General features: G+C 35.2%; 5 protein-coding genes across 8 annotated transcripts; 2 read left to right on the forward strand and 3 right to left on the reverse strand.

Annotated features, from left to right (window-relative positions):
- The first annotated feature begins 463 nt into the window (after window positions 1-463).
- Window positions 464-6,782, forward strand: LOC149654743 (TOG array regulator of axonemal microtubules protein 1). Of its 4 annotated transcripts, XM_089846369.1 has the most exons (13): window positions 599-735; window positions 1,104-2,415; window positions 2,478-3,086; window positions 3,185-3,478; window positions 3,784-3,857; window positions 3,929-4,239; window positions 4,312-4,366; window positions 4,445-4,609; window positions 5,093-5,285; window positions 5,365-5,513; window positions 5,574-5,729; window positions 5,813-5,939; window positions 6,047-6,782. In XM_089846369.1, exons 2-13 carry the CDS (start codon window positions 1,201-1,203, stop codon window positions 6,065-6,067), a joined length of 3,369 nt encoding a protein of 1,122 aa, XP_089702495.1. In that variant the 5' UTR covers window positions 599-735; window positions 1,104-1,200; the 3' UTR covers window positions 6,068-6,782. The 4 variants fall into 4 exon arrangements, with proteins under 4 accessions (XP_089702493.1, XP_089702495.1, XP_089702494.1 ...); XM_089846367.1 differs by lacking the exon at window positions 599-735 and adding an exon at window positions 464-596 and having other exon boundaries at window positions 5,813-6,782; XM_089846368.1 differs by having other exon boundaries at window positions 5,813-6,782.
- Window positions 6,783-7,228: 446 nt separating this feature from the next.
- Window positions 7,229-9,945, reverse strand: LOC149654744 (calcineurin subunit B type 2). The gene is made up of 6 exons (XM_089846382.1): window positions 9,773-9,945; window positions 9,401-9,440; window positions 9,117-9,293; window positions 8,985-9,044; window positions 8,736-8,920; window positions 7,229-8,648 (listed from the first exon to the last, which is right to left on the reverse strand). The coding sequence occupies exons 1-6, from the start codon at window positions 9,773-9,775 to the stop codon at window positions 8,601-8,603; spliced, it is 513 nt and encodes a 170-aa protein (XP_089702508.1). The 5' UTR covers window positions 9,776-9,945; the 3' UTR covers window positions 7,229-8,600.
- Window positions 9,946-10,364: 419 nt separating this feature from the next.
- LOC149654745 (ATP-binding cassette sub-family C member 10) lies at window positions 10,365-16,505 on the reverse strand. The gene is made up of 12 exons (XM_089846365.1): window positions 14,812-16,505; window positions 14,358-14,748; window positions 13,847-13,959; window positions 13,511-13,768; window positions 13,332-13,430; window positions 12,810-13,260; window positions 12,649-12,751; window positions 12,413-12,578; window positions 11,835-12,348; window positions 11,607-11,764; window positions 10,802-11,299; window positions 10,365-10,726 (listed from the first exon to the last, which is right to left on the reverse strand). The coding sequence occupies exons 1-12, from the start codon at window positions 16,294-16,296 to the stop codon at window positions 10,472-10,474; spliced, it is 4,491 nt and encodes a 1,496-aa protein (XP_089702491.1). The 5' UTR covers window positions 16,297-16,505; the 3' UTR covers window positions 10,365-10,471.
- Window positions 16,506-16,507: 2 nt separating this feature from the next.
- Window positions 16,508-17,594, forward strand: Naa80 (N-alpha-acetyltransferase 80). Its single transcript, XM_089846381.1, has 4 exons — window positions 16,508-16,743; window positions 16,864-17,085; window positions 17,156-17,246; window positions 17,318-17,594. The coding sequence occupies exons 1-4, from the start codon at window positions 16,643-16,645 to the stop codon at window positions 17,558-17,560; spliced, it is 657 nt and encodes a 218-aa protein (XP_089702507.1). The 5' UTR covers window positions 16,508-16,642; the 3' UTR covers window positions 17,561-17,594.
- Window positions 17,561-21,401, reverse strand: LOC149654747 (endoplasmic reticulum membrane-associated RNA degradation protein-like). The gene is made up of 14 exons (XM_089846370.1): window positions 21,150-21,401; window positions 20,905-21,071; window positions 20,726-20,827; window positions 19,905-19,994; window positions 19,734-19,831; window positions 19,314-19,423; window positions 19,129-19,240; window positions 18,962-19,064; window positions 18,861-18,890; window positions 18,730-18,795; window positions 18,434-18,670; window positions 18,016-18,368; window positions 17,838-17,951; window positions 17,561-17,764 (listed from the first exon to the last, which is right to left on the reverse strand). Exons 1-14 carry the CDS (start codon window positions 21,310-21,312, stop codon window positions 17,602-17,604), a joined length of 1,908 nt encoding a protein of 635 aa, XP_089702496.1. The 5' UTR covers window positions 21,313-21,401; the 3' UTR covers window positions 17,561-17,601.
- Window positions 21,402-21,529: the final 128 nt, after the last annotated feature.

Genomic DNA, 21,529 nt, shown 5'->3' on the forward strand with positions numbered 1-21,529 from the left:
TTTGAAGTCTGAAATCAATTTAATCATTTTAAAAGTGAATTAGTGGTTACCCCCTCGGGAATGGGATTATACTGCCCAACCCAGCCAATAAAATTAACATATGCATCCATAGACATGCACTTTCAAAATTATTTTCTTACTTAAACCCAATGATTTTTGTGGTGAGCTGATGGGTAATTCATTTATGCATAAATTAATTTTAACTTTTAATTAAATACATTTTAAAAACCTAGCCCGTCAACTACATGGAGGCTCCAAAATAAAAATAGTTAATTTCATTTACCACCCGGGTGCCCAGGCAACCGGTACAGACTGTAAAATGGGGAGGTCACAATATTATTACGTCATCTACGTCGTTCATTCATTGATTATTTTTCATTGTTTAGCACCAACCGCACCGAAATATAATTGTTCTTCAATCCTACCTTAAAACAATGCAAATTAGGTTGCGTAAGGTGGGAAACGAAGAATAGGTATTTTAGGTGCGGTCTGGTTACGTAAGCTCTTTAACCGGGTTTGTTTTGCCGCTTCTACGCATAGTGCGGTGCGAACTTAGCGTCTAGGATGATGAGGAGTGAGGAGTCTGAGGACTCGAGGTCGGTTGATTGCGTTTCTTCAATGTTTAATTACTGTTATTTAACTAAGATATAATTTAACAAAATTGTTTAACTTAAACGTTCAATATTAATTATCTTCTATAATAATATTGTATATGTAAGCAAATGAAATATGAATGTGAGGTTTGATAATTTGATTTACAATTGCAGTCAGAATGGCATTTGTTTTTGCTATAGTTTTTTTGTTTTTATTATTTTTATTGTTGCCTTTGTTTATTATGATTTTTGTACACAATTCGGAGCACAATAAGCTGTCAGCTTTCTTTTACACGCCAAATAAAGCTTGTTTTTCGTTGTAAATTATTGCTAAGCCTTGGTCACTCAAACACTAAACTGTTTTTGTTAACTACTGTACCACTTATGTTACCTAACCTTTCACACACACACTACTTGACTTGTTTAAGTTGTTACGTGTGTGAAAACTGTGTGATAAATTCATGACAATGAATATTTTGTCATGAACGATATTTATTTAAAATTACGTAGGTTATTTCATTCAAATACTTCGCGACTTGGAAGGATATTTGTTATAATGAAAATTGATATCAAAAATGCCATTTACTCCGAATCCATTGTAACTTAAATGGCTGCGGCATCAGCTACATCAGAAGCTGAATCTTTTGGTCAGCTAAAACCGTCAGAAAATGGGGGGAAAGATGAAAACTCCACCAGTGATTTGGATCACAACACACTCCTCTTTAAACTGTTATCCAAAATTGATACAGTGGCCTACCGCGATGTCCTTTTACTTCTAAAACGAAACATGAGAGAAAAGGATGGGGTCCAACCCTTTAACGGATACGAAAGTGGCCGAATACCCCTTGTATACTTTGAAATAATTGGGCAAATTCTTGGGGAACCCAAGGAGGAAGTCTGCTTAGAATGTCTGCAACTTATTGCTGTAGCAAATACCCAGCTTGGGGAAGATCTTGATGAAGCCATGTTATACATCTTGCCTCGGATTTTGGCATTATTGAACAGGAATTCTCCTCGACTTAAAGAAGCGGTCATTCAAGTTTTGCAGACTTATATGAGACACACGTATAACTGGCAACATTTCTTGCAAGCCTTTATCCAAAATGGCATCGAAAATCCAGATATTTCCATTAGAAAAGGGTGCCTAAATAGTATCAACTCAATCTTCACCTTTGAGTTTGCCAACGAAAATTTAATCCTCCTTATCGAATCTTTGATGAAACTTCTAGTCAGTGGTGACACGAGAATACTGTACCAAACCTTAAACGCAATCAGATACCTCAGCAACACAATTGGACCACCCGTTTTCCATTTCTACTTAAAACAATTAGACGATTCCCTGGGAACTCTGTACCAACGTATTTTGTATCAAATTAGCAACGAGTTTTCGAGAACACACGCTAATGACGATGAGGGTAGTTCCAATGATAATTACATCTTAACTGGAACTAGAATTGAACCGAATCAATCACCACCTAAAAGAGTGACCTACAGTTACGGAATATTTGAATCCTCCATCGTGAATAAGTTAAAATCAACCGATTGGAGGGCCAGAGTCCAAGGAACGGAGCAGTTAAAGATGACCATCGCGAACACGACTGATTTGGCACCATTGGCGTATCATTTGGATAATTTCTTCGCCTTACTTTCGAAACTTATGGAGGATACTTGTTTTAAAGTCGTCATCGTTACTTTGGACGTTTATGAATTGATAATAAGAAGAATGAAGCATAAATTAACAAGACATATCAGAGCTATTGTTAGTACTCTGGTTAGATACCTGGGTGATATGAGAGTTGTTATTAAAGAGCAAAGCATAAAGGTATAATTGCTTAACCTGGACATTGTATAAAATTGTTTAATTTGACGTTACTGTCCATATAGGTCATTCATAAATTAATGTGCGAAACGCACCCAAAAGTCGTACTTGATATCCTATTAGAGCAACGTAATAGTCGGAACCCTAGAATAAGGGAAGAGATCTTGAACCGGGCCACCGCGGCTATTTTGACATATCCAAGCTACAACTTTGAATTTTCTTCGTTGGCCAACGCGGTTGTACCGGCTTTAATTGACAGGCGACGTCGTGTACGACTTTCCGCGATGGAATGTGTCGCCGTTATGGCCCAAACATTGGGACCTTCTAAAGTAGCCCCCTTATTGGCTGCTGTTGACCAAGTTGAGATTATGAATGAAGAAGAAGGCCTACATTTAGCCGTGCAATCGAGAATGGCCCGCAAAATACTGCCAAGGTGTACGGCGGATGGGATGGTTAATTATTCTATTACCATCCCTTCATCAGCGAGTCCTCACTCGCATACGTCAACAATCGGAGCGGATGTTGATTGGATTTTAACAGCGACTGGATCAACCGGAAACACAACCCCTAACGCGAACCGTGGACAGGAAACAACACCCCCAAATCGTAAAGTTAAAGAAGAACACGATCAAGAACAAGTCTTTGAAAACGCGTCGGTTCCTTGTTTACCAGAGGTCAGTAATTGTCCCCTCGGAACTTATACTTACGACGCAGCTAGTGCACACTTGAGTTGACTTAATTAATCTTTCGATTTTAATCACGATTATTATAGGAACATAAAGATTCGACACCCGAAACGGATATTGGAATCCAAGATTGCGAAAATGAGGAAAAATTAGAAAATAGTAAAGAAGGTGGTGTTGAAGGTGACAACACGTCGTCCGATTTCCCCAAAAGCTCCCAGTCCCCTAACCCTTCACCTTTCCCGTTAAAACCAATATTAGCCCGCGGTTCTTTATCCTCACCGTCCAGAAATACTAACAAAGCTATGCCTAGATTAGTTCGGTCTGTACCAACAACTGCTAGAAATTTAAGAGATGAAATTACTTTAATCGACGATAAGGAGGTACAAGTTAAATTAGCCTTATTCCTGATCAGCGCCATCTACCCATAGCGGTGACTTTGAGAACTACTATAAGCGGCAAGCCAATCAGATGTCGCTAAAATCTGGTGACGTCATTTTTGGTAAGACCCGAGAGTGCCAGTCAGTGACGTCACCAGATTTTAGCGACATCTGATTGGCTTGCCGCTTACAGTAGTTCTCAAAATCGCCGCTATGGGTAGGTGGCGCTGATCAGGAATAAGGCTAATTAAATTAAAAATTTACACTCTGGGTCCTATTTACAAGAAATTCCGATGTTTCTTTATTAGAAGCTGGATTTAGGTTCTATCGTAAATCACTTAGTTACACTTAAAAGATCAAAATCTTTGGAAGTAATTGATAAGTATGTCTTCATTGGCTGTTGATGACTTTTACGTTTAGTTCATTGTCATCATAATTATTGTCATCTATTAGGGGTAAGGGCGCGCCTGTTGCTTTATTTAATGGAAAACCGGTGTTAGCCAAGGTTTCGTCACCTACAAAGAGACGCGCACCTGTCACGCCTGTCGCGGAGGTTAATGGTGACGATGATGTTAAACCCACCGAAATATCACTTGTACAAAAAGAAGTAATAGAAGTTGTCGAAGAGAAAAGTGTATTGACGGAGAATGTTCAGGAAATTCAAGAAAATTCCGAATCTGAGATTCTCCGAAAAAGCTCTTCTGAAACTTCAGTTCATCAATTGGTTAGGAAACCGAGTGAAACCAATCTTGAACGCCGGAAAAGTAATTAATGATAATTTAGGCCATTTAATGAAAGGTATATCTTTATTGCAATGAATATTTCACACGTTTCAGGCATTAGTCTTCGTTCTTCTAAAATTAGACCACCCCAAATACGTCGTAATCCCACGTACGTACTTACCTGTAGGACTACCTAGTATCTTGATAGAATTAAAACTTCACGAAAACTTTTTAATTACAAACTTAGCCGTCAAAAGAGTGATTCTTCTATCAAATCCACCAGTTCTTCCATACAAATTTTAGAAGATTCTAGTACTCCTAACTCTACCACTGACTCTGGTACCAGCATTCCTTACACTAGTCCAAATGAAGCTATAAAATCTTCTCTTAGATTGTTGTCCGATTCTGAATGGTATTTAAATCCGAACTAAGTTCAGATAACATAACATTATAGCTTAAAAGAACGGCCTTTTTCTAAATATAAAAGGAATTAAATATTAAAAGAAATAAATGATATCTTATTACAAAATAATTAGCATTTCTGAAAAACGAGGATTACTGGGCCATCCGCCATTGCTTTAGTTGCATCTGATGCTTACGTGCGGTGCGTGATCGAGTGGGCCTTACCTCTCTTAGTCTGTAGGAATTCAACCAATCACTTTAGGGGTGGCTATCAGACGTCACTAAAGCAATGGCGGCGCGGTAGTCCTCGTTTTAAGACTAATTAAATGCAAATTATTTTGTAATAAGAGATCATTTATTTCTTTTAATATTTAGTTCCTTTTATATTTAGAAAAAGGCCGTTCTTTTAAGGTATAATGTTATGTTATCCGAACTTGTTTCCATCCACGTTGTTGACCATTCTTTAAGAAATACCATCGCGACTTCTTCATAGGAATAAGAAAATGGATGGTTTAAAATTGATTCAATCAGTTGTAACTCATCATCCAGCTTCAGTTATGAACCAATTACACACAATTGTTTCCGCAATCGCCTTAGAGGTTAAAAATTTGCGTTCATCCCTTTCCCGATCCGCTGTCACCACTTTGGGTTTCTTTTTTACAAAATTGAAAAAGGGAATGGAACCTGTAAGATTAACGGACGGTTTAGAAATTGTAACTTAAGTGATACCGTAATTTAATTGGGTAATTGTTAATTACGCGTTAGGAGTTAGATCTGGTTACTCAAGCTCTTCTACACAAATCCGGGGAAAATACCGGGTTTATCAGAGACGATGTCAACAAGGCTTTGTACCAAATGGTGGAGAATATAACTAATCAAAAAGCGGCTCTTTCTTTGTTAATTGGAGGGGGAAGGTAAGGTTTGCGAATTTGAATGATGGACTGACCATGCGCAAATGTGTATAATTTTACCAGCCATCGAAATGACAACGTTCGCAAAACGACTTCTCAGTTTGTTTCCGTTGTTGTGGAGAGTATGGGAGCGCCTAGATGTTTAACTGGGAAAGATATCCCGCAAAATCTACTTCCAGTTAGCGCTAATTTTATCATGGATAGGATTCCATTAACAAGGTGATTCGGAAATGTTTGTTTCCGTTTGTCGTCTTGTCTTGTAGGCCTACCTATAACCCTTAAACTTGGATTTACACCTACAGATACTATGGACGAAGAATTTTTAGTGTGCTGTTAACACACCCTGATTTTTGGCGTATTTTGAAACGTCACGTGTCCTCTAGCAAGGTCAACAATATTCTTAATATATTAGAAAACGTCAGACGTAAGGTAAGTCGAGTTAGGCCTACTGTGCGGTTTATTTTCGCGCAAATAGGCCTAATTTTCCGATGCGAATGACGTAGACAAAGACAAGTAAGTTTAAAATACTTTTTTAGGGTCCAGGAGAAATGCCCTGATCCTGAATGAAAGGGTCAACAAAAACTCCCAAGTTATTTGTTACGTTTAACAAATAGATAACTATATTGTTATGTTGAGATTTTATTACTTAAGTTTCATGTTGAGAAATATATATAAGAGATGTTTATCACGGTGTTAAGATGGGATTAATATTGCAATTATAACGGGAGGTCCAATTTAATTAAGCCAATAATGTTAGTCACGAAACTATATATTGACGAAAGAATTTAGTACACCACCCAAATGCACGTACGGTTATCATTAAATACATTGATATGTATGTCCTCGCAATAGACACGAGGAAAACGTAGTCATTAATTAAATTAATCTAAAATATATAGGGATTCCGTCTCCGTCCAATTACAATTAGTCAGATTAAATTAACCACCCACTAAATCACGATATTTTTAATTACGTTTATATTTGAAGAGCATTTAAATTTTACTACAAGGGTGTATTGTAAAAGAAATATAAAATGAGTCTGACGCACTACGAAATTGTGATACACTTAAAAATAATCAAAATGTTAAATTATAAATTATAACCGTCCAAAGAACAACCTTGTGATATTTTTTACACATTGTTGAATGTTACGTTTAATTAGTTCTAGTCATTCCCCCACCCAACAACTGATTCTGAAAATGTATAAAAAAAGGTTAATGAAACTGCATAATAAATGTTATGGCACAAAAAAAAATAAATAAATGTGTTTAAGGGTTTCGTTAAATTAATTATTATAAGTTTAAGGAAAAGGTAAGATAATTAGTCTTAAAAAAGCGAGGACTACTGCGCCATCCGCCATTGCTTTATTGGCGTCTGTTAAATCGAACCTCGCGCGTGATCGAGTTGGCCATGCCCTCACCTCTCTCAGTCTGTCAAAATTCAACCAATCACAGTAGGGGTGGCTAGCAGACGACACTAGAGCAATGGCGGCGCAGTAGTCCACGTTTTTAAGACTAATTAAATGCTAATTATTTTGTATTAATAAATCATTTATTATTTTTTTAATATTTTTCTTTTTATATTTAGAAAAAGGCCGTTCTTTTAAGGTATTATGTTATTAACCTTTTACCTTTAATGTACCAGGGTCATCTTTTCAGGGCTAACTCTATGGTAAGTATAATTAGAAATTATTAAAAAATTTAAATGAAATAATAATATTTTTAAGTATTAACAGTAAAACTGTGAAAGGTGGTTTTATTAATCATAATCAGGCAATCTCTTACACATTCAAATATAGAGATAAACTCTCCGTTAGCGTAATTAGGCGGAAGGCAATTAGTTTTCAAAAAATGTAATGTTTTTTTTTTCAAATATCTAATTTTTTTTTTTATCATTATCTTTATGTAATCCAATGACTAGCGACAACATTTCATATTTTTTTTTCTGCTTAAAACTTACATGATTTTGGAAAAGAATTTTCCAAAAATGAGGGAGAACCTTACCTTAAGGAAATTTGAATATTTTTTTGACGATTTTTGGGGAAAAATGGATTCAGGACAGGAAGGATTAATTTGTTTTTTTTTTAGTTATTACATTTAAACAGTTTATAATTAAAAACGAACCGATATTAAATAATTACTAGACCATTTTTAATTAACTTTTTTTTAGTGTTCAGTTCTTTGCATGTGTATAGTTAATAGTTATACTAGTTAATTTATATTTTTTTAACTGCCAACAAATGATAGTAGACAAAAAATAATAAAAGTTACGCAATAACTTAAAAATGGTACAGAGAGAGACGTAAAATTGTAAAAAGTACCCAAATTATATAATTTATGGTAATATTTATAGCTTTTTTTAAAGTTTTAATAATAATAATTCATTAGAGACAAGAAAATTATTCATAATTAATTCTTTTTTTATCATAAAGACGAAACAAAAGGACATAAAAATAAAAACCAACAATTAACAACAAGCTAATTTTTTTCTCGCTAGTTTTTTTTTAGAACTTGAACTTGAGTGTGTATGAACATAAATTTGTACATGATTTTACCAAATATATTTTTAACAAAAGTTCATGTTTTTTTTTTACATGGTTAATATTATTATTATTATTATTATAATTTACATTTTGTACAGCGGATGTTGTTAGTTTATAAAAAATGCCTATTTTTTTAGATGAAAAGGCAAATTTTTTGTTTCATTATTTTATTTATTCCTTTGTTGATTAATTAATTAATTAATTAATTAATAATTATTTTTTTTAAATACTAATATTTATTTTTAATTTGAAATTAAGGTGTAAAAGGCTTAGAGCGAAATAGTTAAGATAAGAAAGGATTTTGGTTATTTTATTTTTAAACTATTTAATGAGGGTTTTTGTTTTTTTTTTGTTTTTTGGGGTTTTTCTTGGGTTTTTTTTCATTTTTTGGGGTTTTTCTTGGGTTTTTTTTTGTTTTTTGGGGTTTTTTTCATTGTAAAGGGAGGGAAAAATTATTTCTTATCAAATCACAAACATACCAAAGAAAATCTTTGAGAAAAACCGGGATTTATATTGGTTTTTATGTATTTTTTTTTAAATGTTAATTCCTAAACATCAACAACCATTTTTTTATGAATATCTGTGTTACCTACAACCTGTTTAATGAAATTAATTAGTTAATTAACTGTTAATTAAGAAGGAAACTAACTAGATTAAGGTTAAATGAATGAAATTTAACTTACATAACAGAATTCTTCAAATGAGATCTTTCCATCTTCATCCTTATCGGCTAATGAGATTGTTTTATCCACAATTTGCTGTAGTTGAGTGTCTTTTAGGTTATTGCCAACCATCATTTTAAGAACTTGAAACAACTCCCCATTGGAAATATATCCATCATTATCCATATCATATATTCGGAATGCGACTAAAATTAATAATTAAAACCCAACCCTAGGACATAATTGGTGAGAAAATACTTAAGTACTTACACCTTAGCTTTGAATCTTTATCTCCTTTGACACTAAACTGAGAAACCCCTTGGATAAACTCTTAAAAACATTAATTTAAACGTTAAAATTAATTTTAATAAGGTTAGGCCTATATAAAAAGGTTTATATCACCTTTAAAATCCACTTCACCGTTGCCATCTGTATCGAAAATATCTATTACTCGTTGAACGAGAGGATTTTGTTGTAATTCTGGCAAGGACATAAACTCGTCTATACTAAGAGAGCCAGAATTATCCAAATCAAGTTTTCGAAATCGTTTTCCAAGTCTCTTAATTTCATCCACATCAACTGTTTGTTTGTTTAATGTATGAGGAAAGAAGTTATAGAATATTGCCAAAAGGAAGTAGTCTAAGCAAGCTAGTAGATGTAAATATTTGGTAATTAAAACCACTTACAATTGGAGCACATCTCCATCGGTAATGATGCCTCGTTTCCCTAATTAAATACATTTTCAAGGGTTTTATTAACAATCCTAGCCTACAACTTAAGTCACCATGAAACACACAAAACAAGCTTCGGTACACAAGAAGTTCTAGGATCTATGTTAATTAAGTTAGGGAATTAACGCTTAAATACCCCAATATTATTCATTTCTAAAGGTATTTCTTCACCTTATATGAAGAAATTTTATTGAGGGCAATGGAATAATTAAATTTCCTTAAGAATCTATCAAGACGTTTTTTTTTTTAAGTGATTGACCTTTTAAACAAGGGCCGAGGCTTAATGCTAAAACGTGAAGTACATGACCAATTATACAAATTTCTTACCATTTTTCTCGGTTTTTAGACAAAGATCGAGAGACGAAATATACAACCAGCGCCTGAAATTTGAAAACTAATCTAAATCGAAAGAAAGTTTAATTAAAATTAGCCAAAGGCCAGCTAAACTCGACTCCCTGGATTTAGGAAAATACTCAGCAAACCGGCCGAAAAGTTACGCTAGAGGTCGTGATTTACGTCAGAAAAGATTGCATCACGTGACCCTTCAATCAAAAATTTGCATAAAGTTCGGTAGCGCGTTTTTAGCGGGAAATCCTCTCAGTCAGTAACGCGGTCGTGTAAAAGTTTATTTTTACGCGTTATTGTAATTAACATATTGTTAATTAGCATCACTATTAATAAGGACTGGACACCAATTAAGGTAAGCCATTTTCATATGACAACGGGTTTAACATTCACAGAAAAGGTTTATTGCTATAGACAACGGTTAAGCCTTTGTTTAATGACAGTTCAGAACTTGAGTGTAGTTTCGGTTTAGACAAAGGATCAAAGTTTTCTAATAATCCGGCCCTAAATTGCAAAAAATCAATTAACCCAAACACCTTATTGAGTTTAGATATGTGAATACATTTAACACGGGTTTTATAATGGTATTAAACCCTTTTTATTCATGTTTTAGGAAAAATATAATTAACATTAGTTGTAACAAAGCCATAAATGAAATGCATGATCACATCGTAATATTTTTTAGTCATTGAGATTTGGTCTATTGACTAAACTGTAAAAGTTAGATCTTTTGTTCTTCATAAGTTCTGTTGGGGCTCCAATTTCTAGCACATTCCCATCACCCATAACAATTACCCTATCACATAACATTATCGTTTGAATCCTGTGAGCAATAATGAGTAGCGTAGTGTCGCGAAATTCCTGGCTGATAATCTCTTGAATAGCTTTATCCATTTGAGCATCTACATTAGCAGTTGCTTCATCAAAGCAACAAATCTGTAATTGCCGAAAATTGCCCTTAAAAGTTTTAAATATGACCTTTGAAGTAAATATCAACAGAAACACACTTACCTTTGAGCTTGATAAAAGAACTCTAGCTAGACAAAAAAGTTGTCTTTGTCCGGCACTGAGTGACAGAGCTTTTTCCCCTAGTTCAGTATCAAAACCACCTAACTGATGGATAGCACCACTGATTTTACACTGTCTCAGTACTTTCCATAAAACTGAATCTTGTATAACATTAGCGGGGTCTAAATTTTTGCGAACTGAGCCGCTAAACAGAATAGGATCTTGGGGTACAATAGATAAATTCGATCTTAACAGATGCAAGTCCAAATGGGCAATATTTATCCCATCTATGGTTATTTTCCCCTCTTCTAATTCAACAAGTCGAAAAAGTGCTTGGTATAAACTACTTTTCCCGGACCCTGTTCTCCCAACTATCCCGATCTTCTCGGAAGGTCTAGTTTCAAACGATACTCCGTTTAAGGCCTTTAAGTAACCCTTATGGTACCGTAGATGGACGTTTTCGAAAGAAATTACTCCCTTAGTGGGCCAAAAACCTAAAGGCTAGTAAAATACAGTCAGCTTTAAAACCACCTCTATTAAAATCAACCATTCTGGGGGAAGATGCATAATCCCAGAGAAATCGGTCCACTATCTGTGGAACGGCTGAGGTCCGGTGGGACGCTAGAAAAAGGGGGAGAAATACACGGAAAAATGGCGGGTGGTCTTCCTGATTGGTCTGACGTAGACTGCCCGCCATTTTCCCGAGTATTCCTCCCCCATTTCTAGCGTCCCACCGGACCTGAGTCGTTCCACAGGTACCGATTTCCCTCAGATTAAACATCCCCCATCATCCTAAGAAATTAAGTACTTTCATAATTCCATGAATTTTCTCCGATTTCACGTCTAAATATTGAGCTATTCTTTCGACGCTTACTATCTCTTTCTCGCATTCCGTGAAAGACGAAACCAAACCATTTAAAAGCGCGGTTACTGTCAACGCGTATGACATTGCAAGTCCAATTTGTCCTATGGTAGTCGAGGGAAAACTATTTTTAAGTAACTATCCTCGCCCTAGCTATGAATTTTTTCAACTTACCTGGGTTGACACCCGAGTAATAATGCTGGGCAATAGCCATTGATGCCATACCGGTAACAACGGCAACTCCGATTAATTGTAAAAAAAGACTTAACCATTGAGCAACGGCTAACCCTGAAAACAAAGCTCTTTCGTTCGTCTCAACTTTGACCTCATTTTCGTTGATAAATCTCTTTGATTTCGATAAAGCCCTGATTGTTATCAATCCATCGATAGTTTCGGAAAAGTGCTCGTAAATTGGTGATAGACTAACGCTAGATAATCTCTTAATTTCCCGCGATGTATGTCGGTAAAAGTTTTGAATGTAATAGTAAGCTACACTCAAAGGAATGAATAGTAATATCATCCATTGAATTCCGTAACACGTGACGATAATCGCAGCCGGTACGTTGAAAGCTAGCGTTACAAATATGTTCAATATGAACGGGAATGTGTCGTCGATCATATTAAGATCGGATGAGAATCGATTAAGAATTCGACCCAATGGTGTCTTATCAAAAAAATATATCGGTGCCTGAAATAGACATCCAATTTTTTAAAGGGTTTTTTGGGTTATGCGGATTAGTTTAAATACCTACCTTAATTACGGTGTTAAGTAATTTATCGTGGAAGCTAATTGCCGCGCATATTCCACCATACGCGAAGGAAAAAGCTCGAAGTAACGTGAAAATACTGTTGAGAACTCCAGTACCAATGAAAACGTACAAGTAGAAGTTGAAAGTCGTGGCTTGGTTCGGTTTCGTTCTTAAATGAAAATCGTTGTGAATGCCACCAAAGATATTTCGATTCCTCAGTTTATCAAGCCTATACTTACAATTCATCCGCAAAATCTGTGATGTTATAAGCAGTTCCGTTTTTATCTGTTGTATCATGGGAGATCCAATAATTTAACCACCAATCGGAGAAAACTTTGGAACCTTTCATTAAATGTTAATTAGCCGCGTGGTAATTGCATTGCAATATTTATTATCTCACCGGTCATGAGTAAAAAGCAAGTTAAGACTATGATAGTCAACCATTTTCCCACAGCGAGACAATACAACTTGTAAATTGATAACTTGACACTTCCGGTTTCTTTTCCTTCCTCTTCCACTAAACGAGTTAAGTTGTTGCCGACCGCGGGTTCCGGGCTCTGTTCTTTCGAACCTGGTTTTGATCCAGTTGCCTCTTCCTCAATTACCTCATTAGATTTCAATCCTAACGTCTGGCAAACCGGTAATATTTCAATTGGTTTCCCTTGAAATTGCACTTCCCCATTCTTTAGGCTTATGATTGAATCGGCGTCTTGTAAAAAGCGAGTGTGATGAGTGCATAAGATGACGGCCTTGTTTTTAAGTAGTCCTTTAATGCAGTAATTGTAGATATGTTCACCAACGTGAACGTCAACCGCCGAGAATGGATCATCCAATAAGTACAAGTCCAAATCCTATTAATATTCATTCCTCCTTTAACGTAAATTACAATTAAAACTTGGGTTAATTTAATTTAATTACTTACTTGATAAACGGCTCTCGCTAAGGATATCCTGGCTTTTTGTCCACCACTTAAACTGATACCTCTTTCACCAATTTCCGTTAAGTCTCCGTTGGGTAAACTCTGCTTCCCCAAAAAATAAACATGTATAGTCTAATTGTAATTACCGTTAGTTTTATTGCAATTCTTCGTCGGTCTACTACCTTTAAGTCGTCCAGAAGAGCGCATGCTTTGAGGACCATGTTATATTTGAGATAATTCATTGGTTTTCCAAATAGAATATTGTCTTGTAAGGTCGCGTGCATTAGGAAATGGTCTTGGGGTACGTAAGCCACACCCTTTTGAGCCAGTTTGGTGTTTATAAATACTTCACCGTCGTTTAAGTACGATTCGCCGATGACCCCGAGTAGAAGGGATGTTTTACCGCTACCAACTTCTCCAATTACACCTATTAATTGCCCCTATCATCGCGAAAAGATGGATATATAAGTTTCTGTAACAAGTTTGAGAATTAATCAAAGCTCTTAAGTCGGGGTCACCATGGATAAGTCCAAATTTATTGGCCCGAGAGTGAAGACATTTTCCGTGGATGTCTCCTCGTCTTTCCAACTAAAAACCGCGTCTTTCATCTCCAATACGTTCTGATTTCCACCTGAGATTTTGTAATAATGTAATCCATTCGCGATTGACACGTCAAAGCATAAGTTTATAGTGATATGTTCCTTCCATAAGTATGATATGCACTACCTATACGATTCGTAATGCTACTGAGAGACTTACAGCTCGAGATAACTAGTTCGAGTGAACGACAAGCGACGTGAATTGAAGTCCTACACTCGGTGGTTAATTTTGCAGGACTTCCATCTAGTCCCTATTTAATCTGCATTACAAAGCCCAAATTTGACAGCGCCCCAGTCACCAGGCCTCCCTCGCTTTACCCTGAATCTATGACCTACATCACTCACTTACTTCATGACAAGCTCAAGTTTCTAAGTTACCAGAGATTAACAAACTTATGGAAGGAACATATCAAAGCAAGGACGTCTTTACCAGTTATTTCCGAAAAGTACTCGTTGGCGTCAAAGTTTTCGAGTTTTAGGAACCTTTCAACGCGTTTTAATGAAATCCAGGCTTCGACGAAACCATTTAGCACCCAAGGAAAGGCGTTCAGCGGTTTTCTAATCATTTCGAATAAAGTTAGGGACGTGAATATCTTAGCCGCTGTTAATTGATTGCCCAAAAGGGAATATAGTGAAAATGTTGAGACTGAAATGATGACGGGCGTTGCTGCCCAGAAAAAGACGCAGAGTGCGTCCAAGTATTGACGCTTTTTTAAGAAATGCATTTCGCGCTTTCGAGCCGTTACGATGTCATTTACGAACAATGGTTCCCAGGCATTCATTTTGATCACTCTGATTGAAGCGATAGCTTCGTTCATTAACTGCAGCCATAAAATAAAGTCTTGCCTTATTAATTAAGTTGAAATTAGTTAAAATTAATTTACTTTAATTCTTCCATCTTTGGCATCCATCCTCGATTGACTTAAAAATCCGATTTTATTGGCTAACCATTTATTAATGGGTATTAATAAAACTGTATAAGCTAGTCCGACTAGGAAAGACAATCCAATTTGTTGATACAACAAATATAACGCCACGACGACTTGAACTGGCAAACTCCATAACTCGTGGAAACTTTGACAGTAATTGCTAATTCGGTCCGCGTCGCAGCTCATAAAATTAACAATTTCTCCGGTATTGAAGGCGTTTAACGAAGTACTGGTTACGGCAAGAGTTTTGCGATAAATGCAACCGATTACTGCGGTTTTAACTTTAATCGCAACGTAATTAACGCGGTAGGAAAAATGCGTCGCGAAAAACGCCGCCAATAAACTGGCGAAACTCATACCAAACGCGTATAAGATACCGTTTTTAATTGGTTCTGATTTAGCTTCTAAGAAATTTAATAACAAGTTTAAGAAAATAGGTCCGGAGAAATTTAGAGCGTCTGTTATTAATTTGAGTATAATTAGGAAGTAGAATTCAAATCCGAATGTTTTATTTAATTGATTTGCTAGATAATGTTTAATTTTATCGGTGTTAAATTTATTTATATTTTCGTTTTTAATAAATGATTCGTTTATATATTTAACTTTCATGTCTTCGGGTAGATTAAATAGATTATCAATTTGATCCAGAGTTCCTCGCGCGCCCCTGGATAGTAAAGGAAACACCCACCAAAATGTTAATCGCGAAAACCAATTTGGTTTATCAGATTCAAAATCAAAAGTTGGCGAAGGTGTACGGACGTAATCGTAATTAATAGAGCCGTAATTACGATTACCGGAAATACCACCGGAAGTGGATGGAATGTTAAAAAATGCCTCTTCCGACGATGATAATTCATTTGAATTATATTCTTTCGGTATTAAAGTTATTAAGTAACATGCGATGAAACCCAAATCAAACGCGGTGTAGAATAATTTGACGCTATCTTCGAAATTGTTTTTTAAGTCTGATAAAATGCATAATAAGTTGTAGGTACCCGATAGACCGACTAGAAACACTGTTAAATTTGCCCATAAAATCCCCCTAGTGTTTAATGTTACACCGCGACACTTAAGTGTATTTAAATACATGAAGTGTAATATCCACGCAAAAACGTTTAGTCCACATTCGACGTAATCCGTTAAAAATAAACACGCATTTGCCGAGGCGAAAAAATGCAACGAAATTATTTGAATTATTGAGAAAATTGGTAGAATTATGCTAAATGCGATTCTGAATTTTAAAATTAGTAGCTGTGATTTGCTTCGAGTAATACGGTGTTTCGTTAAGGAATAACCGTATAAATAGGCGCTGATTATTGCCAAAATTGAGAGAGTCGGGTATGTTATTGTTAGGTTTCGAAAACACTTATCAATATAGCCTTTTGATGTCCAGGTTTTAAGTTCTTGACCACAGAAATGGTTCCAAATTGATTCCGACATAATTACCCCGTTTAGTTCTACGTTCGGTGTTGGTTAATTCGCCGTAATTAATTAGAATTTATACACTTAATTAATTAAGTTACACAGATTTTATAAATCATACCAACTGCGAGGGACCGTCTTGAATGATTACATGCAATAATCAAATTTAATGTTTATAAAAATTTGGACCAAATAGATACGATATCATTTTGTGTATCGTTCCCATGGCAATATTTTGTGGCCTCTACCAAATTTCGCGGAAGCAGAACTTAAAGCAGTAGAGGCCTTTTAATATGTAAATGTTGACCTAGAAACTGAGCCGTGATAGAAATTTATCGATTTCTTAGAGCCGTTTTCATTTGAAATGTCTGATTACGAGCTACTAGAACTTCACAATCATAAGGAATTCGAAATTGAATGTTGTCACGTGTTAAATACAGAATGGCAAAGGTCAAACACAGCCCGGTTAGTTTGAAAAATGAATTTTTGAACTAATGTTTTGACCAAGGCTTAGGAAAAATTTATTAAAAAAGATTAAAATAGGTTAAAAATGTTTCTTTTCCACGATTTTTTTTGGACATACAGCCTTCATAGTCTACAAAAATCTAGTCCAGAGTTACCAACATCGTTAATTTATTTAAAACCCTGTGAAAATGGCTCAAAATGCCTCGTAGGCTATGCTAAAATATGCAGAGTTCTTACTGATGAACACGCATGCTGGATAGAATCGGTTATTATTAAACCTGAATTTAGGAATTGCGGTTTAGGTCGTAGGTTAATGGAGGCTGTCGAAAATTACGCTAAACAGTAAGGGTTAATTAAATTAATTGACAACGGTGCCCTACATTCCAGTTAATGAACATTTTTTATAAATCAGGAAAGGGTTTAAAACCTCGTATCTCGTCACAGATGATAAGGAGGGGTTTTATAGGAAATTAGGGTACGTGAACTCTGACCCCGTATGTTCGGTGAGTTTCTTAGTCGTCTGTTAACAATCATTTAGGGTTAGTTTTAAATTATATTATGTTACTAATTAAAGGTGGAAGGAAAATGGGTTGATGGTAGTTTGAATAAACTCAAGGGTCTTTTTCACGTACAAGAGAACACCGGTGTTAAGAATATAAAACCGAATACCCCACATAACAATGCTCAAATTGCACCTTGCACCGGAAATATTGCACCCCCTCCTCCACCACCCCCACCAAATACTACAATTAACTTAAAAACAACTAATTTAGATCCTAATAAAAATAGTATTTATTTAAAGAAGAACTTGTTGTAATACTGATTTAAATAAATAATAATTTATTTATTGACTCCGATTTAATTATTTATAACTTTAAACGCGCATAAAGCGTTTGAAAAATAGTTAATAATATATTTCACAGCAATATTTATAGTATCGCAAGTTTTAATCCATTCGTTGTTATTTGAGTCAGTCATAACTTTCAAATTCTCCGCGTATTGCAAAAGCTTCTTTAGGAACCTAAATGATTTATTTAATTTAAAAATAAATAATTTGTAACCAAAAAAACCGTTTTACAAATTTAATTGCTTACTTTAAAAGTTTCGTCTCAGTTAAACCATCAACAATGGCTAATTTTTTCACCTTTAACCAAACGTAGTTTGTAACTAACGTTAATATTTGTAAGCCACATTTTATCAAAGGCACACTGTAAAGAAATCGGGTGAAATCAGTATAAAAAAAAATAGTATGGTTTGGGTTGTTGTTTTCACCTTTCTACAAGTTTTTCGTAATTCGTTCGTTGCCTAGAACGTAATTTCCCTTCTTTAATTAGTAATTCTTTACTAATTAAGGCGTTTTTAACGTTAATTGTTATTTCAAGAATGTTTCTTGTGATTTGTCTCGTAGCTTTTATCAATAAAAGTTCACGATGTGTCGAATATATGGATGGGGGTGTTTTCAAATTTCTAATTTCTTCCAACGTTTTTAATATTGTAGACTTTTCTTCGCGGTTTAGTCCGTTGTAATTAAGTAATTCCGTTTTTAATGAATCCATTTCGAATGAAATTATTTTTATAGAGTTATTATCGGTAATTGCTTCTAAGTTCGTTAGAATTTCCAGTATCTGAAATCGAAAGTCGTATAGCATCTTTTTTCAATTAAAAGTTACAAATCAGCTCATTATCTTACTTGCTTTCTTAATTGACAAGAAGGATGGTATTTTCCTTCGTATTCCGCTATCTCTAAGCCCATGAACTTCTTTTCATATTTTCTAGATTCAGTCGCTTTGTAACAAAGAACAGCTCCTAAGTATAACACATGCTGGGCCAATTCCTTTGGAATGTCCTTCAAATTAACTTCTCCGTGACTAACACGATCCCTGAGACGTGGTCCTTCCTCGTACATCAACAAGTCCAGGAACATCTCCTGCAAACATGGTGAGTTTCCAATTTTTTGGTTTTTCTAACACCATCTTAGATACCTACTAGTAAGTTGTCCCCTAAGAAACTCCTTAGTTTATTTACTCCTGACGTCGAATTTTCGGCAAACATCTGATATAAAAGTATTAGTAATTAGTAGGCCTAAGTGGGTTTAATTAAATAGAATTAATTAATACTTCGTCAAATGTTAAGTACAATGTTTCGTTCTGAAATGAAATAGAAAATACAACATCTTATTGTTGGGGTTCCGATTTTACATGTGATTTAGTGGTCTCACCTCCGCTATGAATATACTCCTTGGACTGTTGTTCAGTGTTCCATATAATACTCGAACGCAATTTTCTAGCGCTGGTAAACTTAGAATTAAACTTTGACCCCATCTAAATAATTAAAATTAAACGTAATAATGAATAATAATTAAAACTAGCTCCTCTATAAGTATACCTTTTACATTGGCATAACTTAATAGATTCTGCCCAATACGGTAGCATTTGCTCATAAACTATAGGGGAATTTTCGTGAACCTCATAATTATAATTATAGTATTCTTCATTAGCTGTAATAATTAAGTTTGGTAAAAAAAAACTATACTATTGTAGCTAGAGGAAAATTAGCTAGCTAAAGTATACCGCTGAAATCGTGGACGAACTTGTTAAATAATAACTGTTTTCTCGGTTTGATATGCAATGTGTCTCTTATCTTTATACTTGCTAAAATAGCCAGTAAAAAGTAGCCATATCTGTAACGTCATGTAACACTTAATAAGTTTGGTATTATCAGGGCTAGATTTAATTTTAGAAGTAGGATTGGCTCACACTTAAACTACGTTTTGATGACGGGGACGGCGAAAAATGCGTAACTCCTTTTTACCTCTGTCGCTATGACCCCCCCCCCCCCCGCCTCTTCTTTCATACCCCCCCCTCCATCCCGGGGAAGGGGGTCTGGGACTTTGACGCGCGCCCACATTACTCTCTGTTCTCCATTCCTACTCCTAAAATTAAATCTATCCCGGGTTTGGGATAGCCAGTGGTCATTCATTCTTTGCGCACCTTTTATGTATTTCACGATGACCCGCGAAACCGTGCCACAGTATATTACGTAAATTTAAAAATAAAGGTGATCCCATTACGATTCTCAAAGCTAAGACCTGAATTGTGTTTATTTAATTAGGAACCAAGTAATTAGGTATTCTGAATAATTAATTAATTAGTTTAATTTACGGGAATCACTCCGATAATTTCCTTAAGTTCTTTGGAGTTTATTAAATCTTTTATTAGAAACGGAACTTGTTTTCCTTTCAATAGAAATAACTTGAAAGAGAAAAAATAAATAGGCATAAATATTTTAGTGTGCTTGAAAATTTAATTTATTGCTAAGGCCAATGGGAGTATCTATACCAAAACCATCTTAAAAGAGAAAGAAGCTGATTGGTGTAGAACGGACCAAGTATTTAGAATCGGTTGGTTCTATAGAGGGGAAAAATCGAGGGGCTGGTCACCGCGCGTGACCGGTGTCCGCGTGCTATACTTGTAATCAGTAAAAAAGCCTTATCTTCCTTTCACGAAATGGGAGGGTGGGTTATTAGCTTCTCTATGCGATTTCATCTTTGACACTTTGAAGGGGTTTCCCCTTTGACCCCCTGGCGCCGCGAAAATGGTCATTACAGTCAGAGCCTGAAGGGGTTGGGCTTTCAAACTACAGGATGTTTCTGATAAGATTGACATAAATTAAGGGGGACGTAACGTTCTTTTGGGCGATTTCGATTTTCGAGAGAAAGTGATTTTTCTGAATTTTGTAGTTTTTTTAAGAGTATTTATAATATTTCTTCATTTACTAAAAATTAATTATCTCAAGAACTACTTATTGTAGGGGCATGACTTTAGTCTCATTGAATAGAGGACAATTGGGGCTATCATATCGTGTAGTGATTTTTTTCGTGTCTCTCTTATAAAAGCGGAGTTACGACGTTTTGAAAATTGAGATTTTGTTTTAGCAGATACTCCCTTTTTATTTTTTTTCAAAATCTTTACTGTTAAATTACATTTCCCAATGATCTCTCCGTATAGGCCGTTATTATAAGAATTCCTAATATTGTATCAATATCTTGGTCAGATTTTAGTAATTCGTAACAACTCATAAAATCCTGAAAAAAATTAAAAAATTCTTTAAAGCAAGACTCTGCTCTACACTTTCAATCTGCAGAACCGCGCCTATTGCCACCTTTTCGAAAGTGGTCCACGTTAACGAACATTCTAATTGGTCAATCTGTTGTCCGGTTAAATTATTATAGACTACATTAACGCTGTTAATACAAGGTCCAAGATGTTTAACCAATAAAAAATAGACATTTTTGTCCTTTGGAACTTCTGATAGGTAGTTTTTTACATCTGCAGTTAAAACCGAGTAAAAATTAAAAGAATTAAATTAAGCTTAATTGTAATTAATTAATTAATTAATTATCATACCAGGATCGGAAATGAAATGATTTCCAAGTTTTTCCCAATCAATCGTAATACCCGTAATTAAATCTAGCAACGAATTAGATATTCCCGCTTCCATTATTAAATTTTTAACATTCGGCGATAAACAAGTTGGTAAAGAAACAATTTCCAAGGGTCCACCTTCCATGATAGCACGTGAATTGTGACAACTGACATTAATCTTAAGCCTTGTCGTGCAAATTTACTAGATATAACCCGGCGTCGTCTGCTAGAATTTAGGTGGTGGTTTGGTTCATTTCCCCATAGATAGCGGTTCAGTATCGCTTCTAAAACTGAAATTGATTAAAAAATAAATAAAAACCTAGGAGATATTATTGAACTGGAGTCGAATCGAAGGTCGCTTG

The sequence above is a fragment of the Phalangium opilio genome, unplaced genomic scaffold (assembly GCF_054372755.1).
Source record: "Phalangium opilio isolate 3A_F unplaced genomic scaffold, DU_Popi_V2 ptg000079l_1, whole genome shotgun sequence".
In the NCBI taxonomy this organism is placed as follows: domain Eukaryota; kingdom Metazoa; phylum Arthropoda; class Arachnida; order Opiliones; family Phalangiidae; genus Phalangium; species Phalangium opilio.

Coding starts and splice junctions, on each gene's coding strand:
- LOC149654743 (XM_089846367.1), top strand. CDS start 1,201: ATGGCTGCGGCATCAGCTACATCAGAAGCTGAATCTTTTGGTCAGCTA. Junction 3,479..3,783: donor CTTTAATCGACGATAAGGAG/GTACAAGTTAAA, acceptor TTTCTTTATTAG/AAGCTGGATTTAGGTTCTAT. Junction 4,610..5,092: donor TTGTTGTCCGATTCTGAATG/GTATTTAAATCC, acceptor ACTTCTTCATAG/GAATAAGAAAATGGATGGTT.
- LOC149654744 (XM_089846382.1), bottom strand. Junction 9,294..9,400: donor GATGGAGATGTGCTCCAATT/GTAAGTGGTTTT, acceptor ACAAACAAACAG/TTGATGTGGATGAAATTAAG. Junction 9,045..9,116: donor CGGTGAAGTGGATTTTAAAG/GTGATATAAACC, acceptor AATGTTTTTAAG/AGTTTATCCAAGGGGTTTCT.
- LOC149654745 (XM_089846365.1), bottom strand. CDS start 16,296: ATGTCGGAATCAATTTGGAACCATTTCTGTGGTCAAGAACTTAAAACC. Junction 13,769..13,846: donor TAAATTTGGACTTATCCATG/GTGACCCCGACT, acceptor TCGCGATGATAG/GGGCAATTAATAGGTGTAAT. Junction 13,261..13,331: donor TAGCGAGAGCCGTTTATCAA/GTAAGTAATTAA, acceptor GAATATTAATAG/GATTTGGACTTGTACTTATT.
- Naa80 (XM_089846381.1), top strand. CDS start 16,643: ATGTCTGATTACGAGCTACTAGAACTTCACAATCATAAGGAATTCGAA. Junction 16,744..16,863: donor CAAAGGTCAAACACAGCCCG/GTTAGTTTGAAA, acceptor TTGGACATACAG/CCTTCATAGTCTACAAAAAT. Junction 17,086..17,155: donor GTCGAAAATTACGCTAAACA/GTAAGGGTTAAT, acceptor TTTATAAATCAG/GAAAGGGTTTAAAACCTCGT.
- LOC149654747 (XM_089846370.1), bottom strand. CDS start 21,312: ATGGAAGGTGGACCCTTGGAAATTGTTTCTTTACCAACTTGTTTATCG. Junction 18,369..18,433: donor CTTGTCAATTAAGAAAGCAA/GTAAGATAATGA, acceptor TTTCGATTTCAG/ATACTGGAAATTCTAACGAA. Junction 17,765..17,837: donor ACTGAGACGAAACTTTTAAA/GTAAGCAATTAA, acceptor TAAATCATTTAG/GTTCCTAAAGAAGCTTTTGC.